The sequence below is a fragment of the Gobius niger genome (genome assembly GCF_951799975.1).
Source record: "Gobius niger genome assembly, chromosome: 16".
NCBI lineage: Eukaryota > Metazoa > Chordata > Actinopteri > Gobiiformes > Gobiidae > Gobius > Gobius niger.
In genome coordinates this window covers 26,517,506-26,544,411 of record NC_136867.1, presented here as the reverse complement: position 1 = coordinate 26,544,411, position 26,906 = coordinate 26,517,506, and the positions used below count along the sequence as shown (strand labels likewise).

Sequence of the window (26,906 nt, the reverse complement as noted above, 5' to 3'; positions counted from 1 at the left end):
CTGCACGGGCCTTTCTGTGTGGAGTTTGCATGTTCTCCCCGTGTCTGCGTAGGTTTCCCCTACCACTAAAAACATGCACAATAGGCGTGTGCGTGCGTGCATGGTCAGAGGGTCCGTGTGTGTGGTCAGAGGGTCCGTTGGCGCAGACGTGTGTAGTCGCGAAAGCGCCTCTGACAGTCTCCCCCAGGGGAAACTGAAGCTACAAACGTAGTTTACCACCACCGAGTATGGAGTGAATGTACAATTGTCTCATGTAAAGCGCTTTGTGACCATGTCTGTGAAAGGCGCTATATAAATAAAGATCTTCTTCTTATCTTCCCAGGTCTGACGGGATCAGGCAGAGCAAAGGCGGTTTGGCCTCATTGACATTTAGTAATGTGTCAGAGCTGGGTTTCATACCGCACATTACTCAGACGAGCAATGTTTACAAGCGCAGCAGCTTTACCAACTACGCCCTCTGAGTGCCCTCACGCACAGCACTAAAACACTACAAAGCCCTGTAGTTTGACCAAGATTCGACAGGGACGCCCCCTAGTGAAGTATCTTTGAAACAGCCATGTTTCAGTCTGAGTCACGTGACATGCGCGTTTTGAAACGCTCGTGGCTTCGACACAGCGTCGAATCCCGTGGTTCAAGACTGCCGTCCCTCGGGAATGGTCTCAACTTACAGAGCTCTTTTCTACCTTCATCAGGCTCAAAGCGCTTTACAGCAAGGAACCACTCACCCATTCACACCCTCATTCATACACCAATGTGCGCAGATACCGGAGGCGAGGTGGGTGAAGGTCGCAGATGTTATTTTATTAAATTTGTGTCATAACTATATAGGCCTCTCTTTGCGCGCGGTCAAACACTTCATGAGAACTTATAGTCCAGAAATTATAGTAACGTTTTGTTTTATTTATTTGTCAAATATGAAAAGGCAAGAAGTGTTTTGTTGCTGTTGTTGACACACGGCCACCAGGTGGAGCTGTTTCCCCAATAACGACCATGGACAGAGAGGAGAAATCTTTATCTTTTTTTCCATTCAAAACAGAACAGCTCCTGATCGTCTACTCACAGTGAACTTATGTGGACATTTTCCTTTGGTTCCGACACTGACCTTTGTCTCGAAGCCTGTGAGGAACTTCATTTCTATGGATTTCCGGAGCACCCCCTCTCGGTCCCGGTCGGCAGCTGCCTTTATGATCTGAACAAACAACACAACAAACACGTTATAACTGAGTATGTTCATAAGGTCATGTGTCGCTCTCTCACCTCTATGTACGAGTCTGTGAACCCTTTATCAAAACCACGAGTGGCACCGAAGTCCAGCAGCGCCACCTGTAGGTAACAGATGAACACGACAGGGAGGTTATCACGAGTAAGGATAAAGATGAGTGTTTATATGAGAAGTGATCGATACGGACAGACCTGGTGCGTTCGAGGGTCGAAGAAGAAGTTGGACCAGTTTGGATCCGTCTGCATGAACCTGAACTCGAACAGCTCCCTCAGACACAGGACCAGGATCTGCTCACAGATCTGGAAAACATTCACATAAAGTAAAACAGTTAGTCTTCTTAAATAATATTCACTGTTAGCCATTAAATCACCAAATTATTAATACAAAATCACGTAGGTTTTCCATTTGATCGACACAGTTTTGCCAATACAACAACATAGCAACTTAAAAATGTAAAAACAAACAAAAAAAAGTAATGAAGTATAAGTGAAGTATAATTTTAACAACTGGCAATGTCCAACTCCAATTAGCTTCAGCAACACCACAACCTGAATCTCCAGTTCAGCTTTACCCAAATCTAAAAGGTTACAGTCTATAGGCCAGAGTAACGCCTCATTTGAAAGCTACGACCTACGAACCACTTTTTTCATCACTTTTTTAGACAACGGTGGAGCAGTTGGTAGAGCGGGTCGTCCCGTGATCTGAAGGTCGTGGGTTCGAATCCCAGCTCCCGCAAATGCACACACTGTTCTTGTGTCCTTGGGCAAGACACTTGCCTCCAGTGTCTGCGTACACTGGTGTATAGATACAGACGGCATCTCCTCATAGAAGGGGGCGTGGCCTCGCCAAGGGGGAAAATAGAATCTTTAGACAAACACAATTTTTCACTCTTTTTAGCCATTTTCTGGTGGAATATGAACTTATTTATCCCATACAAATAAAGTCAAGTGTAAATCGGGCCCATATGGATATTTTCTCACAGCAGATTGTTCAGTAGAAGTGAAAAAACGGCAGTTGTAGCTAGTGCTAGCTAACCGTTAGCATTAGCCCGATGCTTTCATGTAGCATCATGTTAGCGTTCTCCGTTTTTTTAAATGTATTTTTGGGCTGTTGAACCACTTTGCTCCTCTCTATGTCTTTGTATCTTTATTTAGTAGAAAACTATATTCATAATTCAGCATTTGTTAAAGTAGTTTTTGAATAATTAAAGTTTAGATTTTTCTCCAAATTGTTTTCCCCATTAACTGTTTTCAAACATGACCATATATGGGCGAGTCCAGAGATGCCGTCTGTATCTATGAATGAGAGAGTGAATGGGTGACTGGTTCCTTACTGTAAAGCACTTTAGGCCTGATAAAGGTAGAAAAGCGAGATATAAGTTGAGTCCATTTACCATTTTTTCCTCCATTTTTGCAATTTTTTGTCACTTTTTCATCATTTTAATACTTTTTTTTCAATTATTTGTCACTTTTTCATCACATCATTATGGGTGTTTGTAACATTTTCATTCTTGTCTCAGTTTTGTTGCTATTTTTATACTTTTTTCTAGAAGCTTTTAGATTTGGTTGAAGCCGAACTGGAGAAAATGTGCTCGATTATGGGTTGGGGTTAAGAGGTTAACAAAAGAATAAATGTGAAACTTTTATTTGAGCATTGTTGCCAATAAATCATTGCACTTAAATCAGTTGCCTCGCCCGCTCCCTCAGGTTTAAACACCCTCGGTCTGGGTTCGTACCTGGTTCCTGAGATCCTGGTCCAAATCCGAGGCCTTGTCCAGAGGAAACCCCGGGACTAAAGTCAGAGTCAGGACCCGGCGGCTGCTCAGCTCCTCGATCACCTCCGGGACGTGGAAGAACGGGTGTCCCTTCAACAAATCCCTGTGGAAAACATATGAAACCATCACTATGTTCTGTTGATATGAACTGTCCAGTCTGCTTTTTGAATAAAGACTGACTTGAATTTCTTGGCGCACTGGGCCTCTCGGATGTAGTCGCACTCCAGCGCCAGCTCCCGACTCATGACCTCGATCAGGTGTTCGGGAAACAGCCCTGAACAAAGCAAAGAAAAGCAGCGTTAGATAAAAACAACATAAAAATGACATCCCATCTGTCCACCATGGTTACAAGTTACTTTCAAACAGTGTTCATTTTGACAACATATTTTATTTTAGTTTTAGTCTAGTCTTTGACCGGTTACAGCCTTCGTTCACAGGATCGAATCCTCCTTTCAGTTCCTAATGTAAGGACTGACATGGGGGAAAAGGCTTTTAAATATTGTGCTCCTTCTGATTGGAATCAACTGCAAAATGAGCTGAGTTTTCGTGAGCTGATCTTTCGTAACACTTTTAAATCTAAACTGAAAAAATGTGTACAAAGCCGTGATGGTTGCTGTTGTTTTACCTAAGATGTATTTTATATTTTGTATTATATTTGATGTAACTGTTTTATGATGTGTTGCTGCCTCTCAGCGAGGTCACTCTTGCAAAAGAGATTATTAATCTCAATGAGTTTTTTACCTGGTTAAATAAAGGTTAAATAAAAATAAATAAAATGTAGTTTAATTTTAGTCGAGATTTAGTCAAAACATTTTTTTCAATTTTAGTCTAGTTTTAGTCGACAAAAATTGCATGTTAATTTAGTCGACTAAATTTAAGACTAATTTAGTCGACTTTGCATTTATAATATTCATTCTAATCATATTTAATCAAGGTCCTCGACTTCATGGAGCTTCTCCCACATGAACAAAGCTCAGAGCTGATCCTTTGGCAGAGAATTTAAATGATCTGAGGCTCTTTCAGACGGTCAATGGAAGTTTGGATGATTTTAGTCTCTCCCTTTCATTTTTATTTAGTCTTATTTTAGTCGACTAACATATCTGGACATTTTAGTCATAGTTTTAGTCTCATGAAAAACTTTTAATTTAGCTTTAGTAAAATTTTAGTCGTCAAAAATGACACTTTGACTAAAATTAAGACTAAATATTTCGGTCGACGAAATTAACACTGCTTTCAAATGACCACTTTTTCATGAGCAATCTAACAAGCAGCCATTTTGAATACTGAAGTCGAATGATGCAGTACTACAACAATATCTTTACTCAGGATATAAATTAAAGGCACCTGATCGACAGTGGTATTTTTATGTACTCATTGCTCAAGCACATTTATGTGATATAACCAGTGAGTCAGTGTTTAAGCTGCTCAAGACGTTAGCATGCTACCGGTTAGCAACTGTCACTGAGGAAATTCTACAGTACCAGCTCAGCTCTGACCTCTGTCACATGTTGTATCCAAGGCTACATGTTTGTGCTTCAGGGCTTTCTCTTTTGAGGTCAGAGCTGAGCTGTTGAAGCTAAATGCTAACCGGAAGCATGCTAACTGGTTATATCACATAAACGTGCTTGAGCAATGAGCACATAAAAATACCACTGTCGATCAGGTGCCTTTGATTTATATCCTGAGTAAAGATATTGTTGTAGTACTGCATCATTCGACTTCAGTATTCAAAATGGCCGCCGTAACAACAAAAGTCACATGATTGAAAAGCCTGTAGAATTCATGACGGATAAAAATTGCTCATGAAGGATTTTTTACAACCTGTTTTACTTTTACTTTTTGACACTGACTTTGATATATTAGAACTCACCAGTACTAACCAGGAAAGCACCTTAATTAACTGAAAGAATATTGAATTAAATAACTTACTGCACTCACAAAAACACTTTTGATCAGAAGAAATCGAGGATTATTTGGAGTGATATGGACTCCTTTTATAGCATTTTTTTTTCACTAGACTTGACGTCGGATCTCTAATTTTTTGGTGTTGAGGGATAGTTAAGGTTATTTCTTTGTTTTTCTTCATATTTATGTTTTTACTGAAAACAACAGGATGATTTTTAGTGAAAACAACAGGTTCTTGTACAAATATGTTTCCTCCTGAACTCCATCTAAGGTTTATCAATAGCTCTACACTCAACAAAATCCACTTTCAGGGTTAAAGTAATGCTGGTTGTAGTACTGTTTATCTCTTACTTTATTATATAGATGTCCAAAGGGTTAATACAAACCAAGAACAATAGCAATAGTAGTTAAGTTGTTCAGCCTCTGGTTCTGGAGCAGTGATGCTTTAGCTCTGGTTCATTACTGATTTAGCTCATTCACACTTGTGTCGTTTTTGTCCTTTAAAAAACACATTCTCACTGATTCCTGAAGCGCAGCTCGGTGTTAAAAGTTCAGTTGTGACGTCCCTGTTCTCTCGTTGTATCAGAGTAAATAAAGCCACACAAAGCCGGCGTTATCAGGCCCAGATAAGAGTTTCAGTAAAGTTACCTTCAGGCAGAGCGCGGCTGAAGCTCAGAGCCGTCATGATGTTGCGCACGTCGCTGTCGATGCTCTGAGCCACTCCGGGATACTGAGAGACAAGAGGAGACGAGAGTCAGAGGAGACGAGGTTTAAACACACCATGGACAGAAAACGGAATATGTTCCTTCATTCATTGTTTCTATTTGAGCACTCGAGTTTTACAATGTTCAGCCGATTACAAAGAAGTTGCAAACGGCAGCTACAGCGGGAGTGAAAGCTCAACCTAAAACCTGGGGTGAATCACAGACAGAGGCACAAGGAGCATTTCATGGGTAGAACGAAGAATGGAGTCAATTCATTTCCATCAAATTCTGAAGGAAAAAGCAACAGTGAAAAGGCTGAAATTAAAAAGAGGAAGTCTACAAATGGGAAATAATCCTAAACAGCTCAAAATCCATGATGTGTGTTCATTTAGTCGAGTCATTCTTTTAAATGTCTAATTTTCGTTGACTAAAATAGCTTATAAGATTAATTGAAGGGATATTTCAGGATTTTTGACATAGGGCCTCATTTCCTAGTTATCCAGAGTGTTGCTTTCTGGAGATATTTTTTTTTGTAATTCATGCAGTTCTTATATTTGAAGAGTTTCGTGGCGCTAGGCTAATGCAAGGCTAGCGCATGTCTATGGTATCAGCTAGCCTGCGTTAAAAACAGTCTGACCCGCTCCACAGAGCACCTGAGGCAAATCACATAAAACACCAGACTAACCATATAAATGTCTGTGTCCATAGAATCATTTTAACCATTTTGCATTTAAAAGAACTTATATTTGAGCAGCATCAGCTTGTGTTTGTATAAGCTACACGGCGGCGGAGTGATCTGCTAGAAAATAGTGGTGTTATAAGTGATTTGCCTCAGGTGCAAGGTGGAGCGGGTCAGAGTGTTTTTAATGCAGGCTAGCTGATACCATAGAAATGCACTAGCCTTGCACTAGCCTAGCGCCACGAAACTCTTCAAACATAAGAACTGCATGAATTACAAAAAAAATATCTCCCGGTATCAGCAACACTCTGGATAACTAGGAAATGAGGCCCTATGTCAAAAATCCTGAAATATCCCTTTAAGTCAAATTTGCATTTATCATAATTAATACTATCATATTTGATCAAGGTCCTCTGCTTCATGGAGCTTTTCCCACATGAATAAAGCACAGACCTGCTCCTTTGGCAGAAAATGTAAATAATCTGAGGCTCTTTCAAACCAGACAAAAACATCAGGACATTTTAGTCATAGTTTTAGTCTCATAATCAACTTTTACTTTAGCTGTACTCTAATTTTGGTCAGCAAAACTATTACTTTGACTAAAATGTTGAAATACTTTCGTCATGAAGTTCTGTGGACAAATATCTGAAAGACTTTGTAATGCTATGATCACATCAAACAGGCGATTTCTGTGTATTTCTGAGCGAGAAGAAACTGGGGAGTGTGAACTTGGAGCAACACAACCTTTGCTTCATCATTATTCACATTAAAGGAATAGGCCACCGTTTTTACATACTGAGATCTGTTCTTACCTTAGCTTCATTTTCCATATTTAAACATGGTTACATGAAGTGTTACACGATCCTAGTATAGTTACACAAAATTAAACAATGTGGATTTTCTAAGCGGATAAAAAGGGGAACTATATTGTAAGGCGTAATAATACCAGGAGTACTTCGACATCCACGCAGTAATATCTTCACTTTACTGTGTGGATGTCGAAGTACTCCTGGTATTATTAATTTTGTGTAACTATACTTGGATCGTGTAACACTTCATAAAACCATGTTTAAATAGGGAAAACGTGGAAGAGCTTGGTAGCTTCTATCTTCACCTGGTTTGGAGCTATAGAGGAGGAGAGGCTAAATGCTAACGCCGTCTGTGCTGAGGACACGTGACAAGACCAGACAGGTACAAATGAACTCGTCTAAGCTCAGGTAAGAACATATCTCAGTATGTAAAAACGGTGACCTGTTCCTTTAATAGAAATTTTGATCCAGGGTGCCCCAAACGTTCGCACCCCACACAGTTCAGTTTACTGTAACAAAGTGCTACGTCTCAACATTTAAAACAAGCACCAACACATTCAATAACTATCACTGTATACAAAACATTATCTAACATTGATAAGTACAGATATGAAGAGACATTCAAGGGCGAGAAATGAAAGTTTAACCACGTCAGAAACAGTCGCTGCTCATGTCAAAGTGAAGGCCATTTGAAACAATCAGAATGAGTCATTCACATAAACATTTGTGGGAACGGGAGGTTGTACAGAGTTAGTTTTCTCACCTGGATCTTCATGGCCACTTCTCTGCCGTCCCAGAGCCGCCCCAGATGCACCTGCCCGATGGAGGCCGCGGCGAACGGCTTCTCCTCGAAATGCTGGAGCCGCTCCCTCCAGTCCGGACCCAAATCCCCACTGATCACCCCCTACAACGGCAGACGACAGCATGAAACTACAACGACAGACGACAGCATGAAACTACAACGACAGACGACAGCGTGAAACTACAACGACAGACGACAGCATGAAACTACACAAAGTCATGAAACTACAGACACTCGGGGGAAACCTTTCAGCTGGTCTCTCTCTGCAGGGATTCGGTTTAAAGGGATTTTCTCTCACCATCATCTGTTTGGTCGGCATGAAGTCGGCGCTCTGTCGGACTCGCTCGAAGATTTTGGCCATTTCTGGACTGATGAAGGCGTCATCTGGAAAAGAAAAAAACACACTTGATATAATATAATAGGACTGTATGAAAAAGTACTGTTAATAGCATTGTTCATGATGGAGAAACCTTGAGAAAAAACTATATTATGTATTTGTTTAAAGACTAGAACTATATTGGCAAAACTAACATTGCTTGAGATGAAGGATGAAGGATTACACAAACAAACACACATTCATGAGGGATCTGCATTAAACCTTTAAATCCCTTCTGAACAGAGCACACGCATGTTCGGCCTCCTCTCACCTCTGACTGAACAGACGCACATTCTTTCAGCTGAACATGTCGAGTTTGAGGCATTCCTTAAAAAGCACTCGAGGGTCAAGGCTCCATCACATGATCCAGAGGAACAGGAAGTGTGTTATTACTGGCTTCACATGCTTCTAATGCAGACAGAACTGCTCTATGTGCAGGTTAACTCACTTTGCAGAAGCAGATCTTAGACAGAAGTGTAACAAGCATCATGGCTCCTGCAGTGGGAAATGCAGTGACCAAAAAAAGTTGCCAAAAAACATATATATAATAGCAATAAATAGCATCGAGACGCTACATAAAGCTGCAGCCCAAATAGGAATTACATTTTTGAGGGAAAAAAGGAAAATACTGCATTTTTCTCCAAATTATTGTTAAAAACGCAATAAATAACCCTGTAAAGCTTAAACATGATCAGTAGAACTCAGGACATGCTTTTTCAGCAGATACGGATGGAAAGGTTCCCTGGAAAAGGCTCACGACCATAGGTGTAATTTACAGGGTGGCACCCTTCGAGACTGGATGAGGAGCTCAGTTACCCGGGAGGAGCTCCGAGTAGAGTCGCTGCTCCTTCACGTCAAAAGGAGCAGCTGAGGTGGCTCGGGCATCTGTTCCGGATACCTCCTGGTCGTTGGAGGTGTTCCAGGCATGTCCTATTGGGACAAGGCCTCGTGGAAGACACAGGACATGCTGGAGGGACTATGTCTCTGAGCTGGCCTGGTGTCGCCTCAGGGTCCCCCCCAGAACAGCTGGAGGAGGTGTGTGTGGATCAGGAAGTCTGGGCATCTCTGCTGAGACTGCTGCCACGACCCGGGCAAGGATAAAGTGGAAGAAAATGGATGGATGTTGGGAAAACAAACAGCTGAAACTTTTTCCAGTCTCCAATGGGTCTCGGAGACATTGCAGTGATGTCATAGAAATGTCTCACAGGTTGAGAACAACAAATTATGTTGTGTTATGTTCACAACGTTGGCACAACTGCTTGAGACCATTGAGACCTCTTGGAGACTCAGCTGAAATTGAACCCGTTTGTTTTCACCGAGACCACCTGGAGACTCGCCAACTCTCCAGTGGACGTCTCAGAGACATATCTGTGACCAGCAGCAACTCAAGTAGTCTCCAACTCGTCTCCAGACCAGTGAGATCCTTTGTATGTGCGTAATCAATACGAGTTGCTGAGTCGTTGCAGAGACTGCTGCATCTCCACAACTCTCCTCCGGTGAGAAAGGTCCTTTTCCAACTGGGGAAAACGTTTTTGGGCCTATAGTGTTGCTGAACCTGGACCTGACCGACACAGAAGCCCCAGATCAGAACCGGTAGTTTATGGTCAGTGAATGTATTGTATGTTCGATGTGATACAGCAATACATCACTGAAAGTCACTCCTTCATGGTTATAATGACGACAGTAAAATGGGATCTTTAAACACATTCTGTAACTCTGTCCTCTGTGTCTCCCCTGAAGGTGCACTGACTTTCAGACATCGAGTCGTTTCTGGTTTAAATCTGCTCCAAGGCCAAAGAAGACCGGTCTCAACCAAAGGAGTCCCACATCTGTTTGCACTCTGGTCAGTCACAGATTATGCAACAATAACAGACGGGACGGCAGAAAAAGCCTCACCTCACGGACCATTCGCTTTTCCTTTACAGCCCAGAGCCACGAAATCAAGAACTTCCCACAAGCGTAAACAAACGGAGAAATTCCAGACGTGGACTTCAGCAAATTCACTCTCCTCCACATGTTCTGCCTCTGTAGGGTTTAAAACTGACTTCAGAGCCAAATTCGGCTAATGGACCAACAACGAAACGCTACAGATGGAGAACAATAAGTGTCTCTGATGTGTTTGACAGGCTGGAAGTCCCAACAGAAACTAGTTCATACAGTATTATTAATAGAGAGAAGGAAGACGTTTTTAGTACATTATGTCCCAAAGCATTTAGTACCTGTAATAAAAAAGGGTCCAACACTGGAAAAATCTCCTTACCTTAGATAAATGGCTTAAAATATGCTTGAATTAAGACAGTTAATGCTGATTTTGAGTAGGTTTGGACTGTCTTGAAATAAGTTAGCCCTAAGGAAAACTCACACAATTTACTTAAAAGGCAAAAAAAACATTGAAATGCGATAAAAAGGTCAAAAGCAAAATAAATCATTCTTGTTCCATCGGTGATAAAGTCCAAATCTACTCAAAATCTGCACAAATCTGATAATTCAACCACTTTTTACTCATTTTTTGCGTAAGATAAAGCATTTTTTCCCCCATGAACCAATGGAGATTAACCTCTTCACCCCCGCCTAAACTGAGCGCATTTTCACCAGTTCAGCGTTACCCAAATCCATAAGATCACAGCCAACAGGCCAATGTAACACCTCATTTGAAAGCCTACAAAGACCTACAAAACATCTAGATAGAGCTTTTTCCTCGCGTTGTCACTTTAAAAAAAATCACATTGTTGTTTGTTTGCTTGTTTGTTTACTCAATTGTCCCCGTAGGGAAATTTGTCCAATGCATTTAACCCATCCTTCGATGCCGCTGGGGCAACCCGTAAGGAGCAGTGGTCGACGGCAGTGCCCGGGGACCCGTCTCCATAATGTGGAGCCAGGCTGATGGTCAGAATCACCTGGCTGGAGGATTCACCTATTGCACATGTTTTTAGTGGTCGGGGAAACCGGAGTACCCTGAGGAAACCTACGCAGACACGGGGAGAACATGCAAACTCCACACAGAAAGGCCCCGTCCTGGTGGGAAGCGAACCCAGGACCTTCTAGCTGTGAAGTGGAGGCGCTAACCGCTGCGCTACCTGCCACTTTTCTTTTTCAGTGCTATTTTGACACTTTTTTTTCCAAAGAAGCTTTTAGATTTGGGTAAAGCCAAACAAGAGGAAATATGCTCGGTTCAGGTGGGGGCTAAGTTGTTTATTCATAATTGACTCTGTGCATAACTTCAAATCAAAACAACGCCCAAGAAGTAACTTCCTGTTCCGATTCAGCACGCCAAAATAAAAGCACCATCTTATTCATTAGTTCTTTCTTTCTGCCTATTAAAGAGGGGGTATTATGCTTTTTTCAGCCACATAGCACCAGTCTATATCACACTACAATGATGACGAAACCTTCTGTTGGTCTGTAAATGCAGTAAATTAGAATAACTGACTTGTATAAAATTGCTCTCTCAAAATGGCTGTAGTGAATGTCTTGAAATAGGCCTCTGTCTCTTTAAGAACCTCTGACCCTTTCCGACACGCCCCCTCCACACACTGTCTGTGGCATCAGTGGGGAGGGGGTTCTGCTGAGGAGCAGTGGTTGGTTACTCGGCTGGTGATGAAAGCTTGGAGGCGTCTCCAGGAGGTGGGGGCGTTCCTAGGAGGACTCAGGCAAACCTATCCCTAAAATGGCCGCCATCAGAGTTTTTACAGTTTACTCAAAAATACGTGAATGTGCCAAGGCAACACTTCAGGCATGTTTTTAATGAGGGAACGACATAATAACATGATATAAAGCTTGAAAAAGTCCATTTTGCATAATACCCCCCATTTAACAGACAAAACACTTAAAATGTGTGTATTTAATTATATTATTGGAATTTGTCCACTGTTGCAAGTACAAGCTGAACTAATCAATCAGACGAGCTGTGTGCTTTTATTTTGGTGTGCTGGATCAAAACAGGAAGTCACTTCTTGGGCGGCGTCGATATGATTTGCGACGAAACTGAGGATTTACGCAGCATCTCATACTGGTTTTTTATTTATTTTTCTGTTCTCCATTGACTCTTGCATCTAGTGGCCATCGCCGTTCACTACTTTAAAAAAACATTGTGACCGACCGTCCACCCGTCTGTTCTTGCTCTGACCTTGGATACTGAGCACCTGCCCGAGCTTCAGGGCGGCTCCTCGCACTTTGCACAGAGTCCGCACGATCCTCTGGGCGTTGGCTTCACTCAGGAAGGGGCTGGAGTCCATCACGGCCTTCTTATCCCCTGACCAGACGAAACACACTTATTACACTCACGAGCGACTGGAAACAACAAATCAGTCCTGTAGTAAAAAATGTCCACCTTGTTGTTGAGGTTTGAAAGACTTTTTGGCCATTTCTGTGAGAGCCCCGAAGCCCAGACCAACGGCAAGACCTGGAGGAGAAAAAACACACATCATTATCGTTATTCAGCTTTTCAAGACAACGCAGAATTTACCTTTCTAATATTTATTCAATAATGATTTGTGCGGAAAATACAGTATTTTACAGAATACATGACAAATCAAATGTTTATGTGGATTGTGTTTGTCATCCCAGCGTGATTGTGGTTCGTAAAGCCCTAGTTTGAATATAACACTGGTATGAAAGATGAATTTCAGGCCTCACAGGTTGGTGTCCCTCATTTGGTAAAGGACGTTGTTTGAGGCCATTAACTTAAACTCTGCTTTCTTTCTTAGCCTTAAAATTGTTGGTGAATTATTTTAACAGTATTTAAAATATGCAACAAAAGTAGAGTAAAAAATATAGATGCGGACGTATTGAATGTGTCAATCAATTTGTTTAAAGCAGTACTAAGTAACTCTTGCCCCTAGAGGCCATAAGCGCCACTGCAGGTGTCGTAGCAAGTTGCGTTTTTTTACTCATTAATTGTCCGTGAGAGTAAATACTACGCTGACAGAAAAGACAAAAGGGACAGAGGGATAATGTACATCCAATTACACAATGGAGATTATTTTTTTCACTCAAACTTGGCTATAAATGCGGTTTAAGTGACGCTAGCCCGCAGTTAGCTTTCCCCGTTAGCCTGTTGGGCTTCTTCTTCGTGATTCTATTAGTGTGTATTGGGCCTCCGGGTCGGTGCAGGAAAGCTGCAATTGTGTTTTTTTTTACTCCAGGGGGAGATGAAAGACCTTCCAATCATCCCATAAACACTTGTATTACCCCCAGAGCAACTAAAGAAAGGGTTTACAGGTAAACAAGTTACTTAGTTCTGCTTTAAATGTCTGTTTTTCGGCCAATCAAGTGTCAAGGGGGAGACATAAACAAGAACCAGTCTAATAAAGGTGTAATCTTATAGAAAGAAAGTGCTTAACCAATCCAAAAACCTTAAAACCCTGTCAAATAATACACCAGTTTAAAAAAAATATGCATAATAAAAGGTCCAAGAGCTTGAAAGGTAAACAGGCCCCGCTCTATAAGTTTCAACAGAGAATGTCCGGTATCAACGTTTCCCATGAGGTATGATCGAACAATGACCGTTTGCGAAAGGCTAATAACTACAAATGGGTCGCTCAAATTTCTCCCAACTAAATTTACTTCGAGCGAAATGTCAAAATGTTGCCAGGGGGGAAAGAGATCCTATTTTTAAGTGCCTGGAATGAACTCTGATGACAACTTCTATCACCACCGTTTAGATGGTTCAGCAATTCATTGGCTCTTGATGTGTCATTTTAGAAGTTTGTAACTCTCCAAGTCACATATCAGAGTCTAAGGTTAAAGGAATAGGCCACCGTTTTTACATACTGAGATATGTTCTTACCTTAGACGAGTTCTTTAGGACTCCTGTCTCCTGTCTAGTTCGAAATCCGCGCAGTAATCTTCACTTTACTGTGCGGATGCCAAATTACTCCTGGTATTATTACGCCTTACAATATAGTTCCCCCTTTTATCCGCTTAGAAAATCCACATTGTTTAATTTTGTGTAATTATACTTTGTAGTGGAACACTTCACGTAACCATATTTAAATAGGGAAAACGTGGAAGAGCTTGGTAGCTTCTATCTTGACCTGTTTTGGAGCTATAGAGGAGAGAGGGAGAGGCTAAATGCTAACGTCTGTGCTGTGTTTACGTGACTAAAGGCACGGGGGAAGATCAGACAGGTCCTAAAGAACTTGTCAAAGCTAAGGTAAGAACATATCTCAGTATGTAAAAACGGTGGCCTGTTCCTTTAACACTGTGGGGAAAAAACAAAGGCTAAAGGTTTGAGAGACAGCACTGGGTTTATTTTACACATGAATTAAATTGAAAGTGTGTAGGAAACATAATGTACCTCCGAAGTTGACTAGTCTCCCCAACCGAGTGACAGGGACTCTTCTCTCTCTGGCTTTTTCACTGAGCTGCAAAACAAGAGCTCAAATTACAGTCAATGCTGCACGGCAGGATTAACAAACTATCAAAAAACTAATTTGACCTCCTAAGTAGTAGAGTTAAGGACTAAATCTGCAGTTTTTGGACCATATTTTTTGTGTGGATTTATTTTTGGCACAATTCACTTAAGAGGAGACACTACAGGCAAAACTCAATTTTTTCAGTTTTCAGGTTTTGGGCCAAATTGGTCTCTGAACATATAAGCTTTCACCCGGAAACAGAAAATATGCCTAATCTTCACAATAACATGTTTAAATATTGCGCTGATTCAATGTTCCCCCATAGACTTATATGGGAGAATGCAATTTCAAGGGCTTTTTTCTCAAAACACATTTTTCTGTCATTGTGGCGACACTATGTCCACGTCAGTCGGACCTAAAGACTTCACATTTTCCAGCCTTGGACTGAACGATATTTGGAAGATTTTTTCAGAGGGATTTTTTATTATCTAATCCCTAAGCCCATTTATTGAGTTTTGAATGTCAAAAAATAAGGCGAAAATTAAATTTTAAATTTTTTTTACACTAAAAAACAGCTTATTTTAAAACAACAAGAAATCCTGAATCCCCTCTGAGAAAGTCTTGGTAACTCATTTATCAATAAAATGAAACCAAAAATTTGAATGTAGCTCTGTCCATTATTCAGATTTCGTCGCCGAAAAGATGGGAAATTTGGGGCATTTTTAGGCATAAAACACCTTGTTCTTATATGAAAGATAAAATAACAGAAAACTTGCCATGTATTTTTTTTCTCACATTTATGCCAGTGATCTACAGCAACAGTTTCAAATTGATGTCTGTAAATATACATTTTTTCCCTATTACACCTGCAGTGTCTCGCCTTAAAGGGATATTTCAGGATTTTTGACGTAGGGCCTCATTTCCTAGTTATCCAGAGTGTTGATGATTTCTGGAGATATTTTTTTTGCAGGCTAGCTGATGCCATAGGAATGCGCTAGCTGAAGTATTAGTTAATACTTAGAAATGAGGCTCGGAGATAGGTTAACGTATGTGTGTTTACTTCCGTGTATCTGGGAACATACAACTCATGGCATTGCGGCTGGTACTACCGCCAAGTGTATCACTCCGCCTATAGTTCCAATACATATCACAACATCCCCCCTGTTTAGCTGAGACCCTTATTGGTAATAGAACAAAGAACTGTGTTAAATCATTCATGCTAGGATATTTAGCGTTAGCTGTTATTCAACACGTTCCTATATAATTGTTAACTCTTTTTTCTTTTCTTTTTTTTTTTCTTTTTTTTTTAACATTACTATTTTAAGGCAGAACATATGTCTCTCATATTGTGATAGGGACATACTTAAAACTGTCAACATTAATTCAGTCTTAGCAAGTGAACGAAAACTACTTCTATCCATGTGGATTGTGCTTGCTGTTAGACATAGTCTCTGTAGTGCGTTGGTTTGACCACAGCCCTTCCGAATCGTGTGCGGACTGGCTGGGTGCTGTTGGGGTCTGGTGGTTTACTTTCGAGTTCAGGGGGTGGTGCAGTCTTTGTTTGGTCACTGCGATCCTCCTGGTCTTCATCCAGTGTTGGTGGTTCTACGAGATGGGTTCTTTTCACAGTCTGCTGCACCTGTGTGTTGTATGGTCCACGCAGATGGCTCCTGCTACGCCTGAGCATATTTCCATTTGGTGTCTGGACAACGTAGCTCCTTGGCTCGTTGCACTTTTGTTGGACAACTGCTGGGTGCCATGTCCTTCTCTCTTTGTTCCACACGGTCACATGCTGTCCAGGATGGAGTGGAGGTAGTTCTCTGCGGCAGCTGCGGTCGTGATGCTCCTTCATCACAGCCGCTCTGTGGGCCAGGTGCTGACGGTGTCCCTCTTTACCTGCGTCTGCTCGGCTTGGCAATAAAGTGGTAACAGGCCTACCAAAGAGCAGTTCTGCAGGTGAAGGCAGCTTGCTGTCAATTGGTGTCGCTCTTACTTGAAGCAAAGCTATGTGGAGGTCACTTTTGTTTTGCTGTGTTTTCTTGACAATGGCTTTGATGTGTCGGACGTGTCTTTCAATGAACCCATTGCTTTTGGGGTAGTGGGGAGAGCTGGTGACATGTCGTATTCCCCACCGTTTCACAAACTGTTGGAAAGCCTGCCCCATGTACTGTGGTCCATTATCTGTCAAAATTTCATCCGGTCGTCCGAACAAGGACATGTAGCACTGCATTTTTTGTGTGACTGCATGGCTGGTTACTTGAGTGGTCATTTCGTCTACAAGTGGATACTTTGAGTATCTGTCTACAGTCAACAGATAGTGGCGGCCACTGATTTCGAAAAGGTCAGAGGCTATTGACTGCCACGGTTTGGTTGGTATGTCGTGTGGTTTGAGAGTTTCTTTGGGGTTTGCATCTTGGTGTTCTGCACACACACCGCATGATCTGCAGACTCTTTCGATGTCATCATTCATCTTGACCCAATAGACACATTCTCTTGCCAGTCGGCGTGTTTTTTCGATGCCTTGATGTGCCACATGTAGTTGTGTGAGAATGTCTGCAGTCATGGAGTCTGGGATGAGTACCTGTCTGCCCTTGAAGACGACTCCTGACTCTGTTGCGAGTTCATCTCTGAAAGACCAGTATGGACGTAGGTCTTTAGGTAGGTCCTTAATGCTTTCAGGCCATCCCTGATGAATGAGTTCTTTCAACGCATGGAGCTTTGGATCATCAGCAGTCTGGCTGCGCAGAGCGTTTTGTTTTTCAGGTGAAAAGTTTATCACGGCAATAGTATGCCTCTCTGGATCCTCAAACTCAGTTTCGATTCCATCTATCCTTTCATCCAACTCAATGTCCCCATCGTTCTCAGGGTTAGGTAGCCGACTGAGAGTGTCTGCCAGAACCATTTCTGCTCCAGGCCGGTATTTGACTTCATAGTTGTACCCTTGGGTCTTGATCAACATACGCTGAAGCCGGGGTGGCGCTGCGTGCAGTGGCTTTGAGCAGATGGTGACAAGTGGTTTGTGATCTGTTATCACGGTGAATGACTTGCCGTACAGGTAGGTATGGTATCGCTGCATTCCATAAACTATTGCAAGCATTTCCCGTTCAATGTTGCTGTACCTTGATTGGCACTCAGTTAGGGTCTTTGATCCGAATGCAATAGGTCTGTTGTTCTGCACCAGCGCTATACCCAGGCCTTTCTGTGATGCATCCACTTCGAGCGTCAGGGGTGTGTTGGCGTCATAGTATTTTAGACATGCATCCTCTGTGATGGCAGACTTCAAATCGTCAAAGCATTTCTGATGGTCTGCTTCCCATAACCACAGGGCGTCATTTTTCAGTAGTCCTCTTATGGTGTGCGCTTTCTCTGCAAACTTTGGAATGTACGTAGCAAGATAAGTCAACATCCCCATGAATCTGTGCAGTTCATCTTTGTTTTGGGGTGTTGGCATTTTCTGTATGTCTCTTATTTTTGCAGGATCTGGTTTTATGCCACTGTCTGTGTACAAGTTGCCAAAAAATGAAACGTTGTTCTGCTTGATGACACATTTATCACTGTTAAACACCATACCTGCTTCTACGGCCCGTTCCATCAGGGCAGTCAGGTTGCTGTCGTGCTCATTTTCGTCCTTTCCATATATGACTATGTCATCGGCTATGCTGGCCACGCCTTCAAGTCCTTCCAGAATTTGGTCCATCTTGGCCTGGAAGAGATCCTGAGACACACTCAGTCCAAATGGCAGACGTTTCCAGCAGTATCTACCGAATGGGGTGCGGAACGTTGTCAGGATTTGTGATTCTTCGTCAAGATGTATTGACCAATATCCTGCTTTCGCATCGAGCTTGCTGAAGATCTTGGCATTTGCAAATTTTGGATTCAGTTCCTCGACCGTAGGTATCTTATGTGGGCATCTTTTCAGGCTGGCATTTAGTTTTTGTGGGTCTAGGCATATGCGTAGAGATTTGTCCTTCTTTGTGCTGAACGCTAAGCTGGAGCACCAATCAGTGTGGTGTTCTACTTTCCGCAGAACATCTTGTTCAACGAGCTTGCTCAGTTCATCTTGGAGCTTGTCTTTGATGTGGATGCTGCATTTCCGTGGTGGGTCGATGAATGGTTCGGCATCAGGCTTCAGGATGAGTTTCGCAGTACCCTCGAAGTTTCCTATTTTGTCAAACTGACTCGGGTATTCCTTTATCAGATCCTCACAGGTGGTTATTTTCAGTTGTTTTGCTTGTTGCTTTTCCTTTGTGTTGTCGTTCTTTTGCTTGACCGTGTCCACATGCAGAGTGACAAGGTTCAACAGTTCACTCGTGGGCAGTCCAACAACAGCTGGCCCTGGTACGTCCACGACGTAGAACTTGGCGCTTATCCATCTGGATTCCTTGTACTGGCATGGGATGTTGATAGTTCCATAGCAAGGTATCTCATGACCACTGTAGGCAGACAGTTTCATGTTGTTTTTCTTCAGTCTTTTATATGTACGTGCGTCGCTTCCATACATCTGTTTGAATGTGCGCAGTGGGAGAGTGTTCCCTGATGCACCTGTGTCTATTTTCAGGCGAAGTGTGTGTCCATAGCCTGCTACATCAGGTGGTCTCACATTCAGTGTTGTGTAGGCTTCTTCTCTAGGCGGATTGCTGTTGATGCTGTGCATGCATTTTTCACTGACAGTAATCGAGTGGAATTGTTGCTGATACATGCATTCTTCATCTGGCTCTTGACTATCAACCACGTCAATTCTGGCTTTGTGCTGTAGCCTGTGCTTTCCCTTGTTTGCCTGGTGTTTGTACTGCTTGTTTGGTGGTAGATGGGACTTACTTATTTTCCTTGGATTTGAGTCTGGCTTCTGTTGTCTGTTTTTCCTGCAGCACCTTGCCCAGTGGCCTTTCACGCCACAAGCATTACACTCGTCGTGGTATGCAGGGCACTGGCGCGGTTTGTGACTCGTCCCACAGTTCTGACATGCTCGTCCTCTGTGTATGGCGTGAACTTTTTCTGAAGTCGACAGACCAAGTTGGTTTAGCTGTTCATTGCCTGCTGATAATGCTTCATATTTCCTTCCTTCTTTCAGCACATCAGCCACGGAGTACCCTGGTGGTTTGCTGTACAGATCATTCCTCAGAGCATCGTGTGGCGTACTGGCAATGATGAGCTCGATCAGACGTTCGTTTAGTTCCTCATCGGTGAACTGGCATTTCAGCGCTAAAGTCCTGGCTCTAGTCACAAAGTCATCAATGTTTTCATCATGCTTCTGTCTGTATTGCATTAAATGAAGTCTGTGTATCCTAAAGTTCACGTTTAACTTTAGTTGACCTTCAAAAAAGTTCCACAGATGTTCCGGTTTTTTCTTGTCAGCCTCGCTGAGCCCGCTAGCATTCAGTCTTTTTAGCCCTTCATCTCCAATGCCTCGGCATATTTTCCTAGCTTGTTTAGCTTCGTCCTCTATTTCTTCGTCTTCTATGTAAAGACATATTTTCTGTTTAAATAGAGAGATAGCCTCACTCAGATCCGGGTCGGACCAATTCATTACCGGTAAGTGTGATGCCATTGTTTTCCTTGTGTACACGTTCGTTGTTTCTCTTAGCCGCCTAGCTTGCTCCCGCTAGCCGCTCTGCCCGCCGAGTCGTCACGCAAAATTATCCTCGGACAAAATTCCTGGAGACTCACGTCAGGCACATATCAGTCCCGTATGGCGATCACGAAGGCGATTCTTTTCCGCTGCCACCATGAAGTATTAGTTAATACTTAGAAATGAGGCTCGGAGATAGGTTAACGTATGTGTGTTTACTTCCGTGTATCTGGGAACATACAACTCATGGCATTGCGGCTGGTACTACCGCCAAGTGTATCACTCCGCCTATAGTTCCAATACATATCACAACACTAGCCTTGCACTAGCCTAGCGCCACAAAACTCTTCAAATATAAGAACTGCATGAATTATTAAAAAAAATATCTCCAGAAATCAGCAGCACTCTGGATAACTAGGAAATGAGGCCCAAAAAAATGTCAAAAATCCTGAAATATCCCTTTAATAAGTTTTAATTACTTGCAGAAAACACACAGCACGTAGAGAGGAATCATTTTTAGATATTAAAACATGAAAAACCAAAGGCAAAGGTCTGAAAGTGTTAAAAGGCAATCGCATTTTTTACATATGTCATGTGACAAAAACACCACAGGCCGCCATATCGGTTTCTATTGTAAATGAGGTCAAACTGAACCTGAATTGAAATCACAAAGCTCATACATCCGCACTTTTTGACAGTCACAGAAAGGCTAGAGCAACATCTCAGAGTCTTTCAGAAATATTTCGCCCAAAATGTTGATGATTGGCTTACAGGCCCAACATATTGCAATACATTTTTCTACCCAGAACCGTGGGAAGATATTTTAGTTAGGGGGCGCTGAGGGACAAAATTTACCCCCAAAATACTTTTTCTGTGCATAAATCCTATTTATTAACCTCTTAACTCCCGCCTGAACCGAGAGCGTTTTCTCCTGTTCAGCTTTACCCAAATCCTGTAGGCCAGTGTAACACCTCATTTGAAAGACCTACAAAACTAAATTGATCTTTTTCCTCACATCAGATTTTTTTTCATCACTTTTTTTTGTTGGGCAGTCGTCTCATTTGTCAAATTTCCGTGACTTTTTTGTCAATTTTTTGTCAATTTCTTAACACTTTTTCGTAAAAAAATTTCTCAATTTTTCGTCAAAATTTTTCTCTCTTTTTCGATTTTTTTCTCTCAATTTTTCATCAAATTTTTCTCTCTTTTTTGTCAAATTTTTCACATTTTTCACTTTTTTGTCAATGTTTTCTCACTTTTTTTCACATTTTCATCCTTGTTTTCGCCTCAGTTTTGTTGCTATTTTCACACCTTTTTCCCAGAAGCTTTTGGATTGGGGTAAAGCTGGAGAAAATGTGCTCGGTTCAGGTGGGAGTTAAGGGGTTAATATTGCATGCAGTTCACAAACTGTCCACCAGGGGGTGCTGCAGCGCCCTCAGCACCCTGGGTTCCCACGGCCTTGTTTCTACCAAATAAAGATAAAGACCCTATGTCAAAAATCCTGAAATATCTCTTAACTGAACTTGAGTTAGCATTTAGCTCAGAGGACACTTTTAGACGCTAATTTGTATCTAAAGCAAAATTTCCAAAGGTCTTTACCTTCCTTAATGATTTCTAACTAGGCTTTGACCTCCCTTTCATGTGGTCGCTGGGTTGACAACAGCTGAAAACATCTGGATCGTTCATAATTTGTGATGCTCGATGGCTAATGCTAACGGCTATAGGAAAAATACATTGAGCAGGCAAACGGACTAGCTGACTTTTGAACTGACGATCGAACCCGCTTCTCCTTTTTATTTCTATGTTGCTGACTTGTCTGCGTTACCATGGAGACCAGCTGCGGTAAATCAGTGTCTTTTGCTGAAATCTCACTCACCGCTTGCTTGTGTGGTTTGAACACTTTGGCGCCTCTCGCCCGCTCCAGGTCCTCCGCAGTCAGGCGTCCCACGTCGGAGCCGCCCTGGGTCACGGTCCTGCCCGGCGGAAACGCTCCGGGGGATTTCAAACCGTCTCTCGTCGCTCTCGCTGTCTGTCCTGGACTGAAACTCGCTCCCGCTGAGGTAAATCTGTGCAGCCGCCGGTGGACGCTCATCTCCGGCTCCTGAGAATGAAGTGTTTCATGAATCCAACACTAAACTGGTTAAGTCAAATCATCTTTACGATTCCTTTAAGTCTAGAAATGATGGGAAATTCTGCTGGTAGTAAATCAGAAGCACAGTTAGAATATTTGAGCAAAACAACCTTCTATGAGAATTTACAATGGACATATGGAGTAAAAAATGTAGCTATTGCATCATTATTTAACCTTTGACCCCCCGCCTGAACCGAGCGCATTGTCTATAATTCAGCTTTACCCAAATCTAAAAGTTACTCGACTGGAGAGCAACACTGCAATGCTTCATTTGAAAGCGAAGACCTACAAAACTGATCATAACTTTGTTCTAATGTCACGTTTTTATCACATTTTTGAAGTGTTTTTGTCACTTTTTTGTTGCTTTTTTGTTGCTTTTTTGTTGTCTTTTCATCACGTTTTTGTTGCTTTTTTGTCACGTTTTTGTTGCTTTTTTGTCACGTTTTTGCTTTTTTGTCACGTTTTTGTTGTCTTTTCATCACGTTTTTGTTGCTTTTTTGTCACGTTTTTGCTTTTTTGTCACGTTTTTGTTGCTTTTTTGTCACGTTTTTGTTGTCTTTTCATCACGTTTTTGTTGCTTTTTTGTCACGTTTTTGCTTTTTTGTCACGTTTTTGTTGCTTTTTTGTCACGTTTTTGCTTTTTTGTCACGTTTTTGTTGCTTTTTTGTCACGTTTTTGCTTTTTTGTCACGTTTTTGTTGTCTTTTCATTACGTTTTTGTTGCTTTTTTGTTGCTTTTTTGTCATTTTTTTGTTGCTTTTTTGTCACGTTTTTGTTGCTTTTTTGTCACGTTTTTGTTGTCTTTTCATCACGTTTTTGCTTTTTTGTCACGTTTTTGTTGCTTTTTTGTCATTTTTTTGTTGTCTTTTCATCACGTTTTTGTTGCTTTTTTGTCACGTTTTTGTTGCTTTTTTGTCACGTTTTTGTTGCTTTTTTGTCACGTTTTTGTTGTCTTTTTTGTCACGTTTTTGTTGTCTTTTCATCACGTTTTTGCTTTTTTGTCACGTTTTTGTTGTCTTTTCATCACGTTTTTGCTTTTTTGTCACGTTTTTGTTGCTTTTTTGTCACGTTTTTGTTGCTTTTTTGTCACGTTTTTGTTGTCTTTTCATCACGTTTTTGCTTTTTTGTCACGTTTTTGTTGTCTTTTCATCACTTTTTGTTGCTTTTTTGTCACGTTTTTGTTGCTTTTTTGTCACGTTTTTGTTGTCTTTTCATCACGTTTTTGCTTTTTTGTCACGTTTTTGTTGTCTTTTCATCACTTTTTGTTGCTTTTTTGTCACGTTTTTGTTGCTTTTTTCCCCACCAAGAAGCTTTAAGATTTGGGTAAAGCCGTACAGGAGAAAATGTGCTCGGTTCAGGTGGGGGTTGATAGGTTAAAGAAATTGTAATTTAAAACATGATGCTTTTTGATGACATTTAAAGGTGCTAGATGCTATTTAGCATTTTATACTCACTACTGCCACCTCAGGTCATAAGTGTAACTGCAGCTTCTATATTGAGGGAGGAAAATACTTCATTTAAAAAAAAATTCTAAACTCCGTACAGTCCCTTTACGGTATTAATTTAGGCACAATTCAACTTTATCAGCACTAATGATCAGGGCATGGGCGACCCAGGCGACCACCTAGGGCGCCATCTGCTGGAGGGGGTGTCAAATTGCATTTTTGAACCCCATGAGGTCCATGCTCTTGCATTTACAACATCGCTAATTTTTGGACAGAAAGGGCTGGAGACTTGTGGTCTTTTGTGTTGGAAACTAGACATTTTTAATCTTTCACGACCCCACTCTTGCCAAAGTGGCTATAATTCATTTAAATAAGACATTTTCATTTTCAAACAATAACATATCTGACCTCCACAGGGATTTTATCATTCAGAAAAGCTGCTGTTTTTTGTTCTAATTCTGAAATGTCTTTTCTTAGTTGCTGATGCTCTCATGTGTGTTTAAAAGGAGCAATGTGATCTGAATTTTGACTTTCAATCATGAAAATTTGTTCCACACACAAAAAACCTACAATTACATGCACTAAATTTGCTCCAAACTCCAGAAAGTCTGAATATTCTGACTCTGGAGCTCGTGTTGCTCGAGTGTGTTTGGACTCACTGTGACAGAGGCTCCAGAGACGGGCCCCGCGCTCGAGCTCGAGCCCAGGATCGAAGCCCCACGGGCGGACTGCCTCACCCAGGTCGCTCCCCTCCTCAGCAGCGCCTCCCCGGCCATCGCCCCGACAGGACACGAGCTGAAAAACACACGGGACAAAGAGGCTTGGTACCAAAATATTGTTATCGCAACGTTTGGTGGTAATGTTCACACGGTGAGAGAGAGAGAGAAGCCACAACAAAGACTTAAAACTGTGGTTGTGGTTTCAGATTGGGGTTTTGAGAAGCACAATGTGAGAAAATGGTAATATTCAAGACTCTAGATTGAAGGTTAAACAGCTTATACTTCAAAATGGAGTCGGTGCAGCCAAGAATCCTTTTGTGGTAACTGTCAAAATGCTGAGTTTTGGACTTGGTTTATGGTAAAAGGTGCATTACGCAACTTTTTGCTTTCCATCACAGTGGTCTGTCATACAGTTGCTGGCTCACTACAAGGTAAAATACACATAAATATGAGCTTTTTTTCCCGGATAAAAAGTTGCATAATGCATCTTTAACCCCTTAACTCCCACCTGAACCGAGCACATTTTCTCCAGTTTGGCTTTACCCCAGTCCAAAAGCTTCTGGAAAAAAGGTGTGAAAATAGCAACAAAACTGAGACGAAAACAATGATGGAAATGGGACAAAAAAGTGAGAAAACATTGACAAAAAAGTGACGAAAAATTGACGAAAAAATGACAAAAATGTGACAAAATAATTACAAAAAAATGACAAAAATGTGACAAAATAATTACAAAAAAATGACAAAAATGTGACAAAATGTGGCAAAAAAATTGACACAAATTTGATCTAAAAAAATGACGAAAAAATGACAAAAAATTTACAAAATGTAACAAAAATGTGATAAAAATTTGACAAAAAAATTACAAAAAATTGACAAAAAAAGACAAAAAAAAGTTACAAAAATGAGTTGAATACCCAACAAAAAAATGATCGGAAAAAAAAATCTGATGACGTGAGGAAAAAGATCCTCTCAGTTCAGGCGGGAGTTAAGAGGTTAAGATTTGTTTGGGCATTTGACCTACATTATTTCACTTGCTCTGAGGTGTTTTGTTTCTGTGTTCCACATTGTTTTACAGGATCCTTTTGTGCCTCTTGGCCGTGTTCTTGTGGAGTTCAGCAGATTTTTTTTACCTGCAAAGAGCCCTGACCGACCATTTAAGGAAACAAACAGCTTAAGAGATAAAGACATTTGAGCCTACAATTTGACCTACAAATTTCTGAAGAGGCACCACGCTCCCCCCACACCTGCAGCACAGCGGAGGCGTCACAAGAGGCACTACAGGAAACGAAAAGGGGACAAAGGAGGAGCGGAGGGAGCTGAGCAGGAGGAAGAGGAAGGAGGAGCTGACCAGTGCAGGACACCACGCTCTGAAACAACAAACCCAGGAGGCGCTGCACCGTTTCAGAGGATCAGAGGAGACTGGAGGCAGGACTCCGGGTTCCTCTACCTCCAAAAACTGCTCAGGACTAACCCAACACCTGGACCACATTTCATTCTACAATTGTGCAATGACAAATAAAGAACTGATTTACTTACGTATGAAATAAGTAAATAAAACTATGTCTCATGAATTCTCTAAATTGCCCCGTAAAATTCTTTTCGCTTAATGCTTTTATAACCGCAGTAATTGTAGAACCGGTTCCTCTTGTTGTCAGGGAAAACACTGGTACATATTTCGGCCTCTGCTCCAACTCAAGTTATGACAAGACAGTCAAGTCCTGTCAGCGCAACTTATTGTTCTTTCATCAAAACAAGACTTAAAAGAACCTAAACCAGAACTGGACCAACTGCTCTGTTACAACATGACCCGGCCCCAAATGCACCGGCGTGAACAACAATAACATTTAAACCGACATGAAGAAATGCAAACTGATAGGGTTCAAACGTTTAAAATGTAGAGATATCAATTTGAAACTTATTCTGTAGATCACTGGAATAAATATGAGGGAAAAAAGTATTGTACTGTCATTTTATGTCTTGATATAAAATAAGGCGTTTTCAAGGGGCTAGATGCAAGTTGACCATTTTATACTCACTACTGCCACCTCAGGTCATATGTGTAACTGCAGCTTCTATATTAAGCTCGTGCATGACGGCACTTCAGACCCAAAGTAACAACTATTTTCGCGACAGTGCACGATTTTAGAGGCAGTTGTGAACAGGTCTGGGCTCATTCTACACATTAGGACACGGCTGGAACATGTAGGAAAATACAGAACATTTTTAAACTCTGTATAGTCCCTTTAAATGCCTAAAAATGCCCCAAATGTCCTTCATTTTCTGCGACAATCCATCTGAATAATGGATCGAGCCATTTACAGCCATTAGTTACAAAGAATTTTTCATAGAGGATTTTGGATATCTAGTTTTGAAGTGAAAATTAGATTAGTAAAAAATTAGTAAAAATTAGAATTCAAAG

General features: G+C 41.5%; 1 protein-coding gene across 2 annotated transcripts in view; it reads right to left on the bottom strand.

The window, feature by feature from the left end:
- The window catches only part of coq8ab (coenzyme Q8A-b), a 30,947-nt gene that overhangs the window by 1,317 nt on the left and 2,724 nt on the right, over positions 1-26,906 (bottom strand). For both annotated transcript variants that reach the window (XM_079573505.1, XM_079573506.1), the window contains exons 2-14: positions 24,428-24,563; positions 22,070-22,294; positions 14,570-14,636; positions 12,602-12,673; positions 12,398-12,523; positions 8,194-8,279; positions 7,857-7,997; positions 5,550-5,631; positions 3,177-3,270; positions 2,958-3,099; positions 1,414-1,521; positions 1,258-1,323; positions 1,103-1,189 (exon numbers count right to left, since the gene is read on the bottom strand). In XM_079573505.1, the coding sequence (XP_079429631.1) occupies positions 1,103-1,189; positions 1,258-1,323; positions 1,414-1,521; positions 2,958-3,099; positions 3,177-3,270; positions 5,550-5,631; positions 7,857-7,997; positions 8,194-8,279; positions 12,398-12,523; positions 12,602-12,673; positions 14,570-14,636; positions 22,070-22,294; positions 24,428-24,544 (1,413 nt within the window). In that variant the 5' untranslated portion in view covers positions 24,545-24,563. The remainder of the gene's footprint in view (positions 1-1,102; positions 1,190-1,257; positions 1,324-1,413; positions 1,522-2,957; positions 3,100-3,176; positions 3,271-5,549; positions 5,632-7,856; positions 7,998-8,193; positions 8,280-12,397; positions 12,524-12,601; positions 12,674-14,569; positions 14,637-22,069; positions 22,295-24,427; positions 24,564-26,906) is intronic.